The sequence below is a fragment of the Orussus abietinus genome, unplaced genomic scaffold (assembly GCF_000612105.2).
Source record: "Orussus abietinus isolate OABI.00-Male unplaced genomic scaffold, Oabi_2.0 scaffold166, whole genome shotgun sequence".
NCBI classification, from domain to species: domain Eukaryota; kingdom Metazoa; phylum Arthropoda; class Insecta; order Hymenoptera; family Orussidae; genus Orussus; species Orussus abietinus.
Genome location: NW_019394316.1, coordinates 129,545 through 150,041, shown reverse-complemented (window position 1 = coordinate 150,041; position 20,497 = coordinate 129,545). Strand labels below are relative to the sequence as shown.

General features: G+C 44.0%; 1 protein-coding gene across 1 annotated transcript in view; it reads right to left on the bottom strand.

The window, feature by feature from the left end:
- Positions 1 to 15,889, bottom strand: part of LOC105696047 (serine/threonine-protein phosphatase 2A regulatory subunit B'' subunit gamma) — a 51,499-nt gene extending 35,610 nt beyond the window's left edge. Inside the window, exons 1-2 of the mRNA XM_023431747.1 lie at positions 15,776 to 15,889; positions 5,718 to 5,845 (exon numbers count right to left, since the gene is read on the bottom strand). Coding sequence (XP_023287515.1) covers positions 5,718 to 5,845; positions 15,776 to 15,821 — 174 coding nt within the window. The 5' untranslated portion in view covers positions 15,822 to 15,889. The remainder of the gene's footprint in view (positions 1 to 5,717; positions 5,846 to 15,775) is intronic.
- Positions 15,890 to 20,497: the final 4,608 nt, after the last annotated feature.

The window sequence follows — 20,497 nt, the reverse complement described above, 5'->3', positions numbered from 1 at the left end:
GCCGCAGTCCGACTGGTATGAATTTGAAGTACGAAAAATTCAAGCCGTAAAAGCTCGACAGCACTTACTCGTCTCGAGATGAATGACTCATCGTGGTCGTCGTCGTCGTCGTCGTTTACTTACTTTCCACCGTTTAACCCGACGTCTAACTGTCGAATGATGAAGAACGCGGGGTGCTTTCTCGGTATTTATAGTATCCGTAGAATACTGCGTACGCGTCGATTTATGCTATTCGTCCAAAGTCCGTTGCCATGGAGATTGCACACGCGGAATAGATGAATTCAAAAATGACCTCGCGAGGTTTACCCCCAGATGTCTCGAGAACGACGCTAAATTAAAAAAAAAAAAAAAAAACGCGATTCAGCGGTAGGGTTTCAACAAAATTGCAATGTTGCGGAGACAAACGTCCAAGGACAAGAGCTCGGTACCCGTCTTTCTTCTTCTTCTGCGGATGATTCGATGCAACGGCGATTAACCGATACTTACAGTTTCGGTTGAACTTCATCGGTGACACGCGCAAAGCCAAAAAAAAAATCGAGCTGACGGCGTGTTCCATGCGCAAGGATAAGTTCGTGGACGTTCTGCGCAGCTGAGAAATATATTCGGGAACGACAAAGGTTGGACTCTTTTTTTTTTTTTAAATAAATATCAGCAAATTATGACCATACATCCATTTTCAATTTCATTTAGAATAAACGGAGGTACTTCAGGAATACATTAATATATTTACTGTCATCGTTTGCGTTTAGAACAGCACCCCTGACTACATTGATGATAACTAACGCGATTAACAAAACCGCTATGTCGTTGCTTTCCACTCGCTACGTACGCGGCGTATTCGCGAGCTATCTTATCGTTATTTACAGTATCCCGCGTGAGTAAACGCTGAAAGCGATGTAGGCTACAACCGCTAGACATAATATGAAGAAATACCACGATGAATTGCCCGCAACCGTCGGAAGTCTCACTCTGAAGCAACTTATCGTTACAATCGAAATATCGGGAATTTCTTCGGAGTCTTTCCAAGTGTTGGGGCACGATAGGCGGTAGTCCGTAGCTGTCGAAGTAGTATCCTCGTACGTCTCTGCCGACGTGCATGGCGATCCAGTGGGTTCCGGGTTTCGTGTGATCATCGGTGTTGACCACGAGAGATGCCGATTTGTTCCACACCTTCGGTATCTGGTCGGCCGGATACACGCCGATAGTCGTGGAGGGTAGTACACTCAGTGCCTCGCGAATTTCCACGTTGTTCGTGGATGGGGCGCACGCAGCGGAATCGGCAGGCCATCCGTTTTTTCGTTCGACCGTTGTTGACCGTCGGACGGATAGTTTTCGAATAACGCTCGTACCTCTACCTCCGTTCAATTTAACAATAATAAGCAGTCCTCGTTGTTCACGAAGTAGCGCATCTACCGTCGCCGTCTGGCTCGTCCACCCCTTCGTTACCTATCGCGGTAGGTTTGCGCTCATAGTCCTGGAGGACGGTATCCGCCGACATCGTGGTGGTGGTGCAAACGGCACAGCTCGGATGACAGTCGGTTTCGAAAGGATCCCTTTGACGCACCAGCCACTCGCGTATTCGCTTCGCGTTGTTTAGCGAGCACGAAAAATGCTTGTCAGCTTTGCGTATACCGTGGTATACGCATTGATCGCCGGCTTGAGGGACACTTTGAACGCGGGGCATTCCTCCGAGTCCTCCATATAGACGATCTCCCGGTTCATAATGTTGCGCAGGGGATTAGCCTTCTCGCGCCCACACGCGAATATTTGGCCGGTATGATACGTGATGGCTTGTAGATTCTCGTACAACTTTTTGGCCGATATATCCCCGTCGAACCACTATATCCCGTGATGATGTATGCTCAGCCAATTGTTTTGCGAGCGAGGGCGAGGCGGTAGATAGTTGAAGGGGTAGGGCGGTGCGACGATCCAACGCGCGATAAACTCACTATGAACAGCGACCACGGCTACTTCCTACGGGATGAAGAGTTCCTCGATGTCGAGGAAACCTTGGATGTCGATTACGTGGTGCATGGTTAGCAAAGTCGCTCGAGAGACTGTGCGACCACCCACCGTGATGTCCGCGTAGACTTTATGAAAAAAAATGCGTTGTCTTCCCCCACCTTTCTCACTTTGCTTAGTCGTTCAAATCTCCCAGAACGTGGCGCGATGCGTCTATCTCCAGAACATTCTCGTACACAGCATAAATGATGCAATTTACCGTCGACGACAGAGTGTTCTCGAATGGCACCTCGATTCTTACGCTACCGTGCATGATATGATTCCAATGGTAGTTCTCATTGGCCGAGAGAGCAGGTGTCATATCAAAGGTAAAGAGGCAATAGCCATCGGGTTATTTTTCCCGATCGATGCAATTACCTTGATCGAGAAAATGCATACCGGTACCAGAAAACAGCGTGTGGTACGCGTCCACGTATAAACGATTCTTGGTGAAATCCGGCTGTAGAGGTTTCGACGATACTTGAATGCCGTCCACATACAGAGACAGATAATTGATGTTGTAGTGCGCAAAATTGGAAGGATTGAGTTTGCGATCGCCATGAAAGGCTCTGTTATCCACGAAACCGAGAATGATTCGTTTCGACAACTGGCCGAGAATCGCGTTGTCCAGTGTCTCGCCGTGCAAACCGGCGTGCATCAACATGACCTTCACCTCTACACGTGTGAGCGGGTACTTCGCTGTGGTTTTAGCCAGCGCGCGCTCGTGAGACAACAGTATTCCGGGGTTTACGTTTACTCGGCGCACGAGCAGAGACGCCACTAGGATGTGTACTTTAAACGAGTTCGTCGGGTCCATAAAACAAAACGAGTCGCGGCTGCGCACTAGACGCAAACGTATCTCTACACCGTTTAGCAAAAATCGATCTTGATTGAAGACATCGCAGTGTAGATGTACTTCTCGTTTTCCGGTGTATTGAACAGATGAGGAAAGACGCCCTTTACCGACGTATTTCCCATCAATCCGTAAGCTTTCGGAAGCGCGCCGATCGGCATGTGAAAATAATTCAGACTATCGATGAACGTCGTTCGCCCGATGTTCTTGAGAATTATGCTCGTCCCTTTAAGAATCACGGTGGGCGGTTTCGCGTGTTTCTCCTCGACGAGGTAGCGTAGGACTAATTGGGCGTCGAAGCCCTTGGAATTGTGCGCGATGCAGATGATACTTCGAAACGTTTGTACGTCCATGATCACGAGCTTGACCAGCTGTTTCACCGGGTCTCGCGTGATCACGTACTCGCACCCACCGCAACCCGAGCACGGCGCGCTCATATAGTCGGCGCTGTACATGCATCACTGACAACACAACTGCGCGATGCACAATGTCGGTGTGTGGAATCGCACGCTCGCGCCACCGGGCATTCGAGTCGTCTGCCGCGTCTCGAAATCGTAAAATATGAAGAGCGTGATCTCCTCGGTTTTGGGAGTTTTCAATGGCGCCATGTAGCAGTGGTGGCTTCTCTTGCGTTTACGGTAACACGCTGTACAAAACGTCCAGCCGCATTCGTGCGTTTCGCGACGTTTGATCTCGTTGGCGATGCGTATTACGTTCAGACACACCGGACACAGACGTATCGCTTCGCAGACGGTCATTCGACGCCCTCGAACCGCATACGAGGCCGGCCGGCAGTGATTCTCAAGACACAGCTCATCGTGAAACGTCCGTAAACACGCTGCACATTTCAACGCGGCCTCGAGACTCTCGCAGAGGGGTGTGCTCAAGCACTTGTCGCACTTTTTCGAGCAGCGGTGCTCGTTCTCCGATTTAAACGTCTTGTTGCAGGGCACGCAAAAGCCGCGACTACCCGCAGCCGCCGTGATATTGAGGATGGGTTGATAATGACCACGCTGTTCGTAATATAAAATACGCAAGGTGTACCGCACTCCGCAATCTCGGACCACGACGGATTTCGCGCCGTCGAATAACGGTTCCTCGCCGGAACAGAGTTTCGAGAAATCGTTGACCACGATCGCTATGCCCTCCCTCGCGAAGTAGTCTTGAAACGACGAACGAAGTAACTTTTCGCGCATCCTTAGAAAGATGATACAGGATGCATCAACGTTTGCGTTTTCTATATTGTTAGAGTGATCTTCATATGAGCTAGCAAGGTTTGGTGTCAGCAACTCTACCGGAATGGATGCGCGCTCGCACGCGAGGCCTTCTCGCTACGTGTTTAAAAAACGAAAGCATCGCATTTTACAATCTAGCAACGATCGTTACAATTTTATATCGTTTTCGAGCGATGCGTGGGTAATATCGGCTTCCCTGTACTGTAGACTATTGAAACTTAGCAGCGGTATCTTTGGCTCGCAATTTCGGAGATTACCTTTTAATCACCGATACTTAGCTTACCTCGATGAGACTCGACAATTTCTTTAAGGTTCTTAAAAAACTAAATAAATACAAAATTGTTAGCTATAGGTTCTCCAAAACATTCGCAGAAAACGACACGGGTGTGGCTCGCTAATTTTCTTTCAAATTAAACACCTCCTTCCGCGAATATAGAGGAGATTAAGAAATGTTTGCTGACTCCGCTCTATCAACCCTCCACAATCCTTCAAATGGTTTGGATGCGCGTGCACGATAGGGATAGCATTTCTTAGAGCTTGATAAACGCACGGATGCACAATGGTCCTTTCCGTTCGACGATAGGACCAGACGTTCAGCAGCCATGGCTCCGAGAGATTCAGATGGTGCGCCACATAAGTGGGAGGTAAATCGAGAGAGGAGAAGAAGAACAGCCAGAAATCGGGCTATTTGGTGGTGGTGGTGGTGGTGGATGGGAGGTTGAACCGGCGATGCCGCGGCTGATCCCCGCCGGGGAAGAGGAGCATGAAGAGACGTTTGAAGTACGCGGCTTCCCCGATGGCGTGGAAAGATGGCCGCTCACACTTACGGCGTGGGCGCCGATTAGCTGGCTACAGCTAGAAGGCGAGGAGCTGATCTGCCTACGGCTCCCTCTTAAACCTAGTACCGGACAGCATGGGCCTCTGTCACGTCATCCTACCGGATGGTTCCGTCTGGTTCCTCATCAACGGGGTGATCTACGAGGGCGAGGTTCTCCGCCAACAGTTGCTGGAATAAACAGTAAGTACAGCGACGTGTATGTGTGTGTGTGTCTGCGCGCGCGCGCGCGCGCGTGTGTGTCTGTCTGCCTGTGGCTGCGCATGTGTACGATTAATTTTTCTTTCCGATCAACAGCACTCCTTCAACACCTGCTAGCGAAGGGAAAATGGAGACCCGCGCGGAGCCACCGACCACCATCGCGTCCTCCGCCTCCACGCCTTCGGGGAAGCCGCGCCTACCACCACATCACACGGGAGTTTTATTTTCATACCACACGCATAATGCGTTTTATTTGGTTATTTGTACGAAGAATCGCGTTACACGAAAACAGTAGTCGCGATATCTGTGCTGCATTATAGGAATTCATGGCATTCAATGGCCGCCCTCGCTATTGACAGCACACATGCCTATTTAGAATGGCCGCTGTCGCTATCAGCGATACGCGGGGCTCTCTCTCTTTCGCGTCTCGCGCTCTAGCGTACCCCCACCACTCTCGGCACTGTAGTAGATGAAAGGAGTGGAGGGTACGTGACATGGCGTGACGTCACAGGCTGACTCGGCGCCGGTGACGTCACGCTACGTACGAACCCATAGTGGCACCAATACTACTATTATTAATTCAGTCACTTACCTTAAAATAAAATTTTGGAATCACTTTATAAGTAGAATCCGTATTTCTCGTTTTCGTACCCTTCCACCTTTCGTATATGTTCTGAAAATATTTATCTTCCACAGTAATATTACCTCTTTCATTGGCTCCTGTACAGAATACAATAGATCAATTAATGTTTCAGTTTTTAACAATAATTTAACAAAAAAATATTAATAATAATACTAATTAAATATCAATAAAAATAATAAATGCGGCTGCCCGCCCCCATTGCTCCTCCTGTTTCGCGCCTAATATACCAACAGCCGCGTGACCTCCCGCGTGCTTGGCGCCGAGCAAATGCTGTAACAATATTATTACAAAAAGATGTGAAATTACCCCCAAAACAACACCGTAGGTGTAAAAAAATGTTCTAGTACGTTCTACTTCGCAAAAATGTAATTCCACAGGCATACAGTTCTTCAGAAACATGTGCCTTAGATTAAAAAATATTGTCATTAGAAAGTTGTGAAATCACGAAAGAAGCCTAGTATCTCCTGCTGGAAGTTAGTAAAACCAGAATACTAGGTTCTAAGTGCAACCCATCCATTTTTCTTTTCAGTGAGCAATAATTGAAAGATGTATTCAATGGAATGAGTTATTTTCAGCGCGTCACCATGCATGTTACAATAAACGAAATCGCACATCAACATCAAACGCCGCCTGAACATGCCAACTTGGCAACAACGTACTTCGCACACCCGTTTCCCGCATAATGTAAAGCATCTTTAATTTTTAATGCGCACTCACAAAGCAGTTTTTGGTTGGTGTGTCGATATTGTTTGAAGGTGTCTCGACGGCTTGGGCTCATCTACGCCATCGTATGCAGGATGTTACAGAACCTGTAATCACGGTTTAGACAGCGCTATCCTTGTTGAAAAAGGAGTTGAAAAGTCCACTACTATGTTTCCTATTTTCCGTTGAAGAACGCGATTGTTTGGCAATGCTTCAACTGGTTGTTACAGAAAAATTATGCACTGTAGAGAAGAATATTACAGGACTTTTTGACTTCTTTTTCAACAAGGATAGCGCTGTCTAAACCGTGACTCCGAATTCGGTTACACCCTCTATATACATTAATTAGTACGGTGATTGGCAAGAGATAACACATTTTTCAGCCGATTTCGAGACGTTCCAATTAGTTTTGTACCCTCCTTGCCTTGTCCTTTGCGTAACATTTAAACGTTTGAGTCACCTTAACATAGCTCTGCATGACTTTCGTACGCGTATGATAAACATAGTTGTGTTTCTCGGGTTCAAACGAGTTGTAGATTCCACGTTCCACGCAACGAATCAAATAAAATTATACAACGTTGTTGAATGTGGTGTCTCTTCATATTACAGAAGATACTACGTCTTTGTTTAGTTTGTCATAACATAGAATTTGATGAAAATAAAAAAGTGCAAAGAAAAGTGTCGAAAAACTTATTAGACTTGAAGCTATAAAGCTACAATATTATTTCTCAACAGAAAGTTACACTCACGTCGTAATTGTTCTCTTTAAGATACTTTATAATGGTTGACAAAGTGAGTCAATTAATTTATTGAAAATTAAAGATGCTTTACATAATGCGGGAAACGGGCGCGTGAAGTACGTTGTTGCCAAGTCGGCACGTTCCGGCAACGTTCGATGTTGATGTGCGATTTCGTTTATTGTAACATGCATGGCGACACACTGTAAATAACTCATTCCATTGAATACATATTTCAATTACTACTCACTGAATAGAAAAATAGAGGGGTTGTGCTTAGAATCTAATACTCTGGTTTTACTAACTTCCAGCAGGCGATACTAGGCTTCTTTCGTGATTTCACATCTTTCTAATGACAATATTTTTTAAAAATAATGCACATGTCTCTGAAGAACTGTATGCCTGTGGAATTACATTTTTGCAAAGTTTACTTCTTTCATTGGTTCCTGTACAGAATACAATAGATTCGGTAGTGTAGTCTGGTAATTACTCTCACAGTTCACTTGTGATAAAATATTGCTCACAAAAGATATCCCACATTTCATTACATCTGACTCTTTTCGTGTTTCCAATACTATTTCTGTAATGATTGCGAAGTTAGGATTGATCATTTAAAAAATAATGAAAAAGGGAGAGAAAACAAAGAGATTTAAAGGGTTCAATCGTAACGTAAAAACAACTACGTTATGAAATTCAACTGCGGTATTATTCATAATATGAAGGTACAGTGAAACCCGTCGTAAAATTGAATCGGCCTCGGTAAAAAAAAAAAAAAGTATTATAACAAGTGTTGAACATTATCTAGATACATCTTATCATTTTACCTTCATCTTATTTATTCAACTTATTTGTCTCACCTTATTTATGTAATTTTAAAGCCAGTATTTTGTACTTTACCATTAGATAAATATAATGTAAATACATGGCCGTTATTTACAGATACATGAAAATTCTAAGTAGACAATTTTTGACATTGTCTAAAGGCTTCGATTGTGGTTTTCAAATTCTCTGTGGTACGGTAGGGTGGCCTCCAAAAGGCAACGACGTGGGGGGGGGGGGGGGGTGGCCCCCACGCGCCCAAGAGCCATCCGTAAACCTCCTCGTGGTGGGGCTGGATGCGGATCCCTATGGATCCGTAATGAAACGGCAAATGGCTACTGGGGAACCATGAGAGATGCTCGCTCTGCGGAGTTTGATCGCACTCTTGTTCCCCCTAGAGTTACCGGCGAAAGGTGGCCCTCATCATGGGAATACTTCTCGACCGGACGGCTGGAGGTGCTCCGGGTAACCCGTCCCGTGTCCTCGGTTTATCCGGGTGCGGGTTGGGGGCCGGCCCTACCGGCCGTAATAAGAAAGCCGGCGAGCTAGTACGGGCCGATAGGTGGGATAATCGATCCTATATTTGCCGGGTCAACTCGGCCGATGGATCGTGTTCCCACCCGACCTAGCCTGGAAAGCTCGTTAAACCACGCTGGAGCATTACGTCTCAGCTGGCGCCTTGCACGAATGCTCGCACCACGCGGGTGCAGGGGAGGGACCTCCTCGAGGTTCCCCGCGGGCAACGGGTGGGGTCAAGCGGCCTCCCTTCGGGGAGTGCGTCGCGGAGGCTCTGTCCCGGCAAGCGCCTCCCCGGGGTTTGAACGATCGGTCCGGAGCATTCGGGTTTTTCCAGCCCGTCCTGGGCCTTCGGGCCCCTTTCGCGGTGGGGTTGCTGGGTGGGATACGGAGTGCAACCCCCCAGCAATGGGGGGGCCGATACGGAGTGCAACCCCCCAGCAATGGGGGGGCCGATAAGGAGGATCACCCTCCAGGTGCGGTCGGCCGCAAGGCCGATACGAAGTCATGGTACGGTAGGGTGTAAATTGAAAATTGTAATTTAGTCATTACACATTGCGCTTGTTACGTAACGACCGAAGGGAATAACTAGACCGGGCAAATTCGGTATAGTTTAGGTGATTTTACCTCGAACGCCTACGTAATAGATTTATTGTTTAAATGCGGAGATGACTTAGGCAGCTATATCAACTCCTTTGGTTGGATCTGCGGGGAGTGAGGACCTAAGTAGAATCTCAATAAATGGCAGTTCTGAAATGTGATAACAGAGTATCTAAATTTGTCTGTCGGTCAAGGCTCGGTACAAGTAAGTCGCGTGGGACAGTTAAGGTGTCCTAGTCTACTTTCTTTGGGTTTGTTCTACTTCCGTGTTGCTCGGTTCGGGTATTACGATAAAGCGCTTGGCGGCGGTAGATCGCTGAACGCGGGAAGTGCAGACACCGAGATTATTCGCTATTTAAATCGCGACTTGTGTGTGTATCTAATCTGTTTCGTGATGCTGAGATTTCGGGTTCAACTGTTCGGAGAGGTTGTAAACTCTTATTCTATCTGATTACCCGAAGATAGGCATGGAATTTGCAATGATAATTAAGGTGAAATGAAACACGTCCAGAAATTTGATCGATGGCGAAAAAATGGATTCTTCTAAATACTTACATTACCGACATTCGTATTTGTATTAACAGCTTTTTCGAATTATAGTGGGTATTGTACTAAATGGCATGCATACTCCATATATCGTTTCCGTACAATAATTATAAAGAAATAGAGGTCAAACTCCAAAAATCCCCAGGTTCATGGTTTTTGTTGCCCCAATTGACTGTACAATGCCACCCTGCGCCTTCTGTGAATTTAATTTCAACTAAATTTTCTCTCCGAGAACTCGCGTAATCTTCGTTTTAGCACAGAAGCACGTAGGACACTTTTTGTGACTTTATCCCGTTTACATGTGAGTTTCTCCATTACTAAAGTGTTTTAAATCGTTATACAAGTCACCTGACACTTCCGTTTTTCATTTCAGAGCCTTCAATAATTGTATATCGATAGAAATATGCGAACTTGACGTCATTTTGGTTCTAGTCTAACAAGGAAGGTACCTGAGGTGTCCCCCTCCGATTTTGTTCATTTTTAAATATGTTATAGAGGACTAAAATCTAAGGGACCCGTGTTTTTTTTTATCGGCGGATAAACACTTTTAGGGGGTGAAATCAGGCTTCAAAGTTGGCCGTGCAAGGGGGTGAGTTGGCTGTTTCATATAGAAGCACTCGACCGATTTTCATGAAACAACCGTCAAAATGTAGGGAATGAAGAATTATGAAACATGCATTTGGAATTTTTCGAAAAAATTCATTTTTAAGGGGTGAGCCACCCCTTTGAATACTTCTTTTACCCCTTACGCGAGCAGTAATTGTTCTATCCAAATGAAACTTTTTTTGTATTGTTCTGGTCTATAAATTAACCAAGTTTCATTTGGATAGAGCAATTACTGCTCGCGTAAGGGGTAAAAGAAGTATTCAAAGGGGTGGCTCACCCCTTAAAAATGAATTTTTTCGAAAAATTCCAAATGCATGTTTCATAATTCTTCATTCCCTACATTTTGACGGTTGTTTCATGAAAATCGGTCGAGTGCTTCTATATGAAACAGCCAACTCACCCTCTTTCATGGCCAACTTTGAAGCCTGATTTCACCCCCTAAAAGTGTTTATCCGCCGATAAAAAAAAACACGGGTCCCTTAGATTTTGGTCTTCTATGACATATTTAATAATGAACAAAATCGGAGGGGGACACCTCAGGTACCTTCCTTGTAAGTTAAGTCAATAAAATTTGTTTCGAAAATCCAAATTTTAAAAGTGTCAGGACAATTCTTAGGTGCTCACGAGTCATGTGTCAAAGTTTTGGACCGTTCGATCTACCACCCTTAAAAAAGTGTGTCTTATTAGAATCGACTGATTTGAGGGAAGCTTCACTCCACCTTAATGTTCAATTCGAACGGAGATGGGAGTGGTGATATAAAGGTTAAAATGAAAATGAAGATGGCCCGAGCTTGCAGAAGGCCCTATACCTGACTTATCAGCGGCCAATTTCAGTGACGTCTCTCCCTTGATTGACGCAGCCGTATGAATGCACGTGAACACTTTCAACCCGTTGCGTGCCCTAGGGTTACGAGGCTTCTAGAAGCCTCCCGTCCAAGGAAGATCACAGTGCTGCCGTGCCTTCCTGGCTTGATGCGCTTGAATCGCAGGAGTACCGAATAGCACTACTGCGGCTCATGGTACAGGTGCCCTTTAGAGGGGTTTCGACGGCTTCGGTCTCTGACTCTTTCAGAACTCAGAACCGAGAACCAGGAGCTCCAAGCTCGGGATCGTTAATTAACCGTAGAATGCAAAATGGACGGCAAAAGACCCCAAGCTCTGTTAATTTGTTGGTTTTATGGGTAGGGTGTTCTCTTTGGTGGAGGTTGCCAGGGTCTAGGTGATAGCAGTGGTGTAGAGACGTTCTGAGGCACTGCAGAGTTATCAGGGTGACGGCCTTGAGTCGACCAATGACTTCTGGAGTCAGCTTGGTCGATGAGCTTTTCGCGGCGGGTAGACTTCGGACTTCTTTCGCAAGCGTGTTTCCTAATCGCGTGCCTGTACTCGGATTCCCATGGCTATCTTCCGGTTTCCGGACTACTGTAGTTCTCCCTAAATTCGAAGGTACAAAGGGTGCCTATATAACTGGTTGTAATTTAGCGGTTGTCAGTTGGCACTGGTCAGCTGCTAAAGCACAAATGTATATAGAATACACTGTGCCGTTGTATTTTTTGTTTAGAATAAAAATGCCGTCACTTAAAGAGCCGGCTATCGCGGAGAGCGCATGCAGATCGGATCATAAGTCGTTTAATTTCAATTAATTGCGGTTAAATCCAGTTAAAGTAAGCCAAAGAACAGCGGGTCACCTGGACATAAAGTAAGAATAGAAAAACATGTAATCGGTGTTAATCGACTGGTCGGAACCCAAAGTGACCCGAAGCGTCCCGGATCGAACCAGATTGGAAACGTTAGTTAACACGTTCCCGCCGGCGCCAATTTTCATTTGTTTCCCCCAACGGCGGCACACAAATCTATGTCGCGCTTCATCTGGCGGCGCGCATTTCTCGCGTGTTCAGACTTGCACGCGCTTCTTGTTTCTTCAGTATTACATTGAGCGCTTACTTTGCAAATTATGTGACTCGTGCCGTTTTTTATATCCTAACCACAGATTTCTGTTAGTAAAAATAACTAAAAGGTGGTTAGAATATTTTTTTAAATTTTGCCCTTAAAAATATTTTTTTAATTTTGCCCATAACATGGATATGGAAATAAGTGATTCGTCTCATGAATGTGTAAATAGAGGCAGGAGAAACGCATCAAGATTACGAATACTTTCTTCCTCTTCAGGCGAAGATTTTGTTAACGTAAACAGCAACGTTATGAAATGTTCCTCGGGGGAAGATTTGAGTGTTGAAGTTACATTCATAATACTGAATTTTTATGTGTGTGTTATTAAGCAAAATTTATGTTCATAATACGTTATTAATTATAATTTTTATTCAAAATACACGTTTTTATGTATGTACGTTAAATTATCAGTGTCTAATAGCACAATCGAATGCGAAACACAGGTAGTACACGCCGCCCGATGATGCGTCTAGCGCGAGCCACCGGTGGTACACGCCGCCTGATGGCACAATCAAGCGCGAGCCACCGGTGGTACGCGCCGCCCGATGGCGCAATCAAGCGCGAGCCACCGGTGGTACGCGCCGGCGTGAACGTGTTAAACCCGAATTGCCGAGAGAGAGTCGGGATCGTCGATGACCGAAATTATAAATTTAATAGTAAACATTAATAAATGTGTGCCATTACGTGGCGGCATATCCACGTACGTCGAGCTTTCAAAAGATATACAAAATAGGAAAGCTGTTGTGAACATTAGAAACAATGACCCACTTTTTCTATGGGCCGTAATATCGGCTCTTTTTCCAACTACTAGTCACATGAGCTCTGTTAATTCGTATTCACATTTCTACTTAACGTCAAAATATGAAGGTTTGTGTTTTCCGATGAGTTTAAAGGATATTATATTAATTTGAAAGATTAGATGGATTAGCAATCAACGTTTACTAAATAGAACATGATTCAAACGGTGGAATTCAAAATAGTGGAATAGTTTCATTTGACTGAAGTCAACAAATCACAGATAAACCTATGATTTATCTGCTTATGGTGGAAACTGAAATTGATGATGATGATGATGATGACGCGTATTGTTCAAAAAATTTAGTTTATCATTTTGCTTGGATTCGAAGCCTATCGTGACTCCTAAATACTCAGATTTCTAAACATGAGCACGATACTAAATTGTGCAATCGACGTCTGTCATTTCAAAACAAAGAATTCTTCTGAAAAACATAAACTTGACTACATAAATATGAATAAGTATCCAGTGATTTTACCAAACGAAAAAGAGAAAATTAAAAAATGTACAAAGTACAAATACGAAGAAGCAGTGCCTTTTCTTATGTACACCAACAAGAAATGCATGTTAGAATCAGTCGCCAACATTTCTCAATCCACAAACATGATACTATATCAAAAACATATCCCATACAGTACTGCATATTACCTGCAATGTACCTTTAATGGGTCGTTACACAAATTTAAAATTAATCGCAAAGACAATTGTATACATTGGTTTATGGATGAGCTTGAGGAATTAGCGCGATTTTTGGAATATTACCATAAACGTATCGTTCCCATGGAATTGCTGAATACCATACAGACACAAGAATATTATTCTGCAATGTTTTATCATATTTGCAAAAAAACCTTTTATACCGCAGGATGTCAAGCGTCGGTATCACTGCCACTTCACAGGCTAGTATCGCGGTCCTGCACATCCTAAGTGTAATTTGAATTATAAAAATTCGCACATCGTTCACGTAGTTCTTCATAATCTATCTGGCTATGATTAACACCTTTCAATTAAAACTTTGGCTAATTCTTTTGAGGGTGTGATTCATCTATGGTAAACAAGCTGGTAAACAAGGAAACAAATATACAATTTACAAAGAACGTTAAAGGTACAACTATTAATTTTCAAATCATGCGCTTAGTCCTGAAATTGGGAGCCTGATGACATTACCTTAAGATCGATGACAGTCGCATAGCACGGACGAGAACTGTCAAAGGCTCTCAAAGTGTCGGTAACATATCAATGCAGGAAGTGATCAGAACTGGTCCAATATACCTACTAGGCACAATTCAGGAAGGTCACTACGTGCAATAGAAAGCTTGTCACTCAAAACTGTGCTCTTAAATTAATTCTGCCTCATTTCATACCTACAGCCCATTCAAACAACACATAAATAATTCTAGAATGGTACTCATAATCACTTGAACTCGTTCAATTCAGCTATGCCCATTGTCAGTATGCTTCTGCCTTATGAATATTTTAATCGATGGTATAACTACAATATGACCCAGTGACGACTACGTTCACTATTATCAAAAAAATCAAAAAGTAAAAAAAAAATCAATGTCAATAAATTCACCTAAAGCTGTGAATTAATGCATAATTTTAACGGATGACTATAATCACCCATACGATATGGCTAATGTGCAATGATAGGTGACTTGTCACCTGCACTATCAGAAGGAATAAATTACCTTCTATGAAAAGAAACAAATATTATTTTTCTTAAATTAAATGAACTAGAGCAACTAAACCCAAGTATCTGAGTTAATGTTCTGCGAGGAAAAAAAGGTTTTTTATTACCTCATCCTAATGCAATTTTAAAATACATTAAATGTAATATGTTGGTCTAAAAGTTATGACCACATAATATAAGAAAAATATGAGAAATAACATTTCATATCTCATAGGTTTATTTATAATTTAGATTAAGATGTATTAATTATTTTGCACTGTTCTATATCCATTACTGCATTGCTTCCTCCTTCAATTTAAAATCAAATTGTAGTTATATTAAAATCTACATTTATCAACTATTTGAAAGCGAGGCGTCACTGCAAAAATCGTAATGAATAGTGTCAAGCAGTGTAATTGCGCTTCTTAGTTCGATGTAATTGCATGTAAACAAAGTTAACGTCAATTTATTAGGATGCCCTGGCTGAAGAGTGTGTGCCTTATATATTTTACAAGCATAATGATGATATAATGCAGTTTCAATTTTATCACACAAAGAATTTGGAAAATATTAATGTCACATAAGCTGTCAAAATATCAAATATAGAATGAGTAAGGTTGATACTCGTCATCTGACCTTTAACCATACTAATATCATAACTGTACAGTCAGTTATATGAATTTAATGTACTTATTGCATTTATAGTCTTTACAAAAAAAGCATCAAGACCATTAGCAGTCAACTTACTAATTTGTTTGAAGTATCATTGGGCCACACATAACATCATGTTACATTTTTTTTCACAGTTTTCAGATATTTTCACAGACACAACAGATATGCCAATTTTGGTTAAGCACTGTATAATTTTCTCAAATTTACACTTTACTTATTAATCTGTTATCAAAATACCGCTCGGCAATGAAACTGATATACGCTACATAGTTTCGAAATAAACTCGGCATAAAAGTTCTTAAGCAACAAAACCCATAACAATTCCAACACGAACATCTTAGCGTCAAAAGCATAATCGTAAATTATAATTGGTTTCTGAAGTAATCGAGCTAACCTTCACGAACTTGCACATACTTTCTAAGTAAAGTTGTCAAGTCCATTTCGTACAATTCCGATTAATCGTCTTAATACAACCGCGCCACCAAACAAAACAAATCTATACGAGAGGTTACTTGCAGGGGGGTGACACTACCATATACACTGGACTCCATCGATGACTTGCACCTGGTTCGCACTGCCCTCTCCGGCCGCGCAGCGTACTAGCGGCGAGAGCAGCGCGGAATTCGAATCGCTCGAGGGGCAGAATGGATTTCCTAAAGAAAATAAATATTTATAAACAAAAACAATTAATGAAAATTATTTTAGTATTACTGTGGAGCGTCCCTGACCCACCTAACGTAGTTTTTGTTANCTTCGAAAATATACAATTTTATTTACAATCGTGTTTCCTCTATATACTGTGCTTATTTTAGTTTACGTTTTTCGCAAAATTTCTCTTTGTATCATTTTGCTTTAATGTCAATGCCGTCAATTTGTTTTATTTTAAACCACGGAACTCTGAAATTTCATCATTTTTCAGCCGTAGCAAAATGACGATACACCTTGCGAGCCCTGGAAGGAAGGGGCGATAAGGCCTGCGGGTAAACGAGTGCAAGTGAGAACGCCGTCGGGAGACATAAGACCCGCGAGAGAGCAAGGGAGAACGACGTTCCGGAAGAAACGAGGCCGTAGCCCGGGGCAGAAAGAGAATCTTCTTTGTCGGCGTGAAAGCATTGACAGCAATCCACTTATCGGGAAACCGACATTGATACCCTCACAGCAGGGGGTGGGAGGCCGGAGACCGGAGTCTTGAGAACGGAAGTGGAAGCCCGGGGCCTATGCGACCCGTAGGAGCAAGCGAGAACGCCACGCCCCTTGAGCCAATAGTCGGCGGCCCAGCCGTGCCTGTCAAGCCAGCGGCAAAGCGTTATTCGGTCAGGCCTCGAAGCCCGGACGCATAAGTCTGTCTCTACTCTAAGAGACGGTTAGAGCATCAAATAGGCCATCTCACTCGGACACACGGCCTCCAAGGCGGATAGAGGGAGACACGAGTATGCGCAGTCCCCTTATAGCATCGGCCTACCGTCCGCGTGCTACCGCCGAGTTTTATATTGGCTGCTTATTTTTAAGGAGAATAAAATGTATTTTAAGCCATTCACAGACTAGCTTTTGTGTTTTCTTTCATGAATTTCCAGATTTATGTTGTTTTACTTCTGTGCGGGAAAAAAAAATGAGTAAATTTAACTCATTTTCTGAGTTAAACATGGCGATCTGAATAAGCGGGATGATCGTCGGTATGTGGCTGTACGGGGCACCTGTTCGCCACATTGCCGAGACAATCCCATGCAGTAGAACGACGGTACTTCATTGGATCAGGAAGTATCAAGAAGGTGGTCCTGATGTTCTGCGGGACCACCCGAAAGATAATTTCGGTCGAAGGATATCAAATCAGGCTGGATCCAAAATACGTCGTCCCACACAACCGTAGTGGTCGGGTATCGTGCGGCATGTGGGGGTGGATTAGCGGACACCAAGCTGGTGAATTGGTGGAAATTTCTGCCAGCATGAACTCCGCGGAATACATCCGTATCCTGGAAGAAGTTCTTCTTCCAAGCATACGGGCAATGTATCCTGCGGAGGACATGCCAATCATTCGCTTGGTGCAGGATAATTCCGCAGTCCATACTTCACATGAAGTACGGACGTGGTTCTTGGAGCACCCCGAAATCCATTTGGTGCAGTGGCCGGCTAGGTCGCCGGATCTTAGTATAATCGAGAACGTGTGGTCCGAGATGACCCGACTGTGGGTCCCGGCGAGGGAAAGGACGAGGGCAGCGTTGATCGACCACGCGAAAAACGTTTGGGGAGAGCTACGGCGTAACCCGCAGTTTTTCGCAAATATGATCGATTCGATTCCGAATCGATTAAATCAGGTGGTTGACCGGGGCGGGTTCTGGACGGAATATTAAGGACTGGCGAAAAGGCCCTTTTCAGGGCCGCAAATAATTTCTACGTGCAGCAACCTAGCATTCATGCAATTAAAAATAAATAAAGAAAAACCGACCTTCCTTTCCCAATCGCATATCCTTAAATAAAGAAAAATTCCTGCGTTTCCGACAAACCACATTATTAATGAAATATTTATACACTTCCAGAAGACCTTCGTTACCCCTTCTACCCGGAAAAAGGTTTGTCACAGGGTAAAACCACCAATTAAGCAGTCTACTCGCTCCCGGACGAAATTTCCAATACTTTAACTACCCACAGGTGGTAATGGCCTGCATTGTAATCCGCCATTCAAAAGCGGGTGAAGACGTACAAACCCCGGAAGGGGTATAATGGTTTTATTACCTTACGGCGGTAGGACCTTTTCACTGTTTACCATGTCGATGAACACGGCGAGAACAGCGCTGATCGGCGAAAAAGGAATAAATTTTATAAATATTAACAACTGCAATACCGTCACACGGGGTCAATCAGTACGATTTTGAGATATTTACGTTAGTAACATTTATTTATTTCTTTTAACAAGTTGGTTTCAATTTTAGATAACTGATAAATATCCTTGAATGCCATTAAGAAGCAATTTATTGGGTGAACCATAGTTTTGATATCATTTTATCTGTAGATGCCCCAATAGACTCCAGGTTAGGGGTCAATAAATACAAAAAATTAGAAATATTAGGTCGACACTCAAGAAACAAGTTTTTTTTTTTTTCCAATAGAAAATACAATCTGCTATTAGGAACATCATATGCAACCCTTATCAAACATAAGTTTTCTCGTATTCTTTAGTAAGCTGAAAAAAAAAAGAGATTAAATTCATTTAATTTACTGCGTTAAATGTGGCGATCTCAATAAACCAGTTAACTCTATTTAGATTTGGAGCTATCAATTCTGTTTCAGACAAGTTTGGAGTTGATTCAACTACAAAATGTGACTTTGCACTAACTGTAAGTTGAACCAACTCGTTTATTGAGATCGCCATGTTTAACCCTTTGCGGTCGTATGTCTACTCTCAGCCACCAAAATTCTCTTGATCTTGGGAAAATGCGACCGCAAAGGGTTAACTCAGAAAATGAGTTGAATTTACTCATTTTTTTTTCCCGCGCAGAAGTCAAACAACATAAATCTAGAAATTCATGAAAGAAAACATAAATGCAAGTCTATGTGAATGTCTTAAAATACATTTTATTCTCCTTAATAATAAGCAGCCAATATAAAACTCGGCGGTAGCACGCGGACGGTAGGCCGGTGCTGTAAGGGGACTGCGCATACTCGTGTCTCCCTCTATCCCCCCTGGAGGCCGTGTGTCCGAGTGAGATGGCATATTTGATCCTCTATCCGTCTCTCAGAGTAGAGACAGACTTATGCGTCCGCGCTTCGAGGCCTGACCGAATAACGCTTTGCCGCTGGCTTGACAGGCACGGCTGGGCCGCCGACTATTGGCTCGAGGGGCGTGGCGTTCTCGCTTGCTCCTACGGGTCGCATAGGCCCCGGGCTTCCACTACCGCTCTCAAGACTCCGGTCTCGGGCCTCCCACCCCCTGCTGTGAGGGTATCAACGTCGGTTTTCCGATAAGGAGATTGTTGTCAATGCTTTCACGCCGACAAAGAAGATTCTCTTTCTGCCCCGGGCTACGGCCTCGTTTCATCCAGAACGTCGTTCGCCCTTGCTCTCGCGCGGGTCTTATGTCTCCCGACGGCGTTCTCGCTTGGCCTCGTTTACCCGCAGGCCTTATCGCCCCTTCCTTCCAGGGCTCGCAAGGTGTATCGTCATTTTGCGATCAAGTAATTGACAAAGGGGAAGGAGGATCGATTCCTTAGCGAAAACTGTCGTCCCGAATAAACTATGCCGTGTACACGTAACTCACCTTTCGTCGTCCCTGTTTTATTAATACATGCAAATTTATAAACCATGTGGAAACTGAAAAATGATGAATTTTCAGATTTCCGTGGTTTAAAATAAAACAAATTGACGGCATTGACATTAAAGCAAAATGATACAAAGAGAAATTTTGCGAAAAACGTAAACTCAAATAAGCACAGTAAATAGAGGAAACACGATTGGAAATAAAATTGTATATTACTTTAATTGTATATTACGAAGGAATTGACATTCTTGCAATACGATATTATATGCAAACAAGTTGAAGCGTATTTCGCGACGGTCGAACAGCCCCGCTACAGCCCAAAGTAAATTTAAATGTTTCGTTATATTTCGTTATATGAATTCCCCGACGAATGTTACACATGTTTGGTAAGGGGGCGGAGGGGGGTGAGTCATTCGGGAAGCGTTCGAGTCCGTTGACACTCGGCCTCGGCCGTAGCACGTCGTCGTAGTGCCGGTGCGGTAAGGGGACTGCGCATACTTGTGTCTCCCTCTATCCGCCCTGGAGGTCGTGTGTCCGAGTGAGATGGCCTATTTGATGCTCTAACCGTCTTTTAAAGTAGAGACAGACTTATACGCCCGGGCTTCGAGGCCTGACCGGATAACGCTTTGCCGCTGTCTTGGCCGGCACGGCTGGGCCGCCGACTATTGGTTCGAGGGGCGTGGCGTTCTCGCTTGCTCTTACGGGTCGCATAGGCCCCGGGCTTCCACTACCGCTCTCAAGACTCCGGTCTCGGGCCTCCCATCCCCTGCTGTAAGGGTTTCAATGCCGGTCTCCCGATAAGCGTATTACTGTCAATGTTTTCACGCCGGCAAAGAAGATTCTCCTTCAGCCCCGGCCTACGGC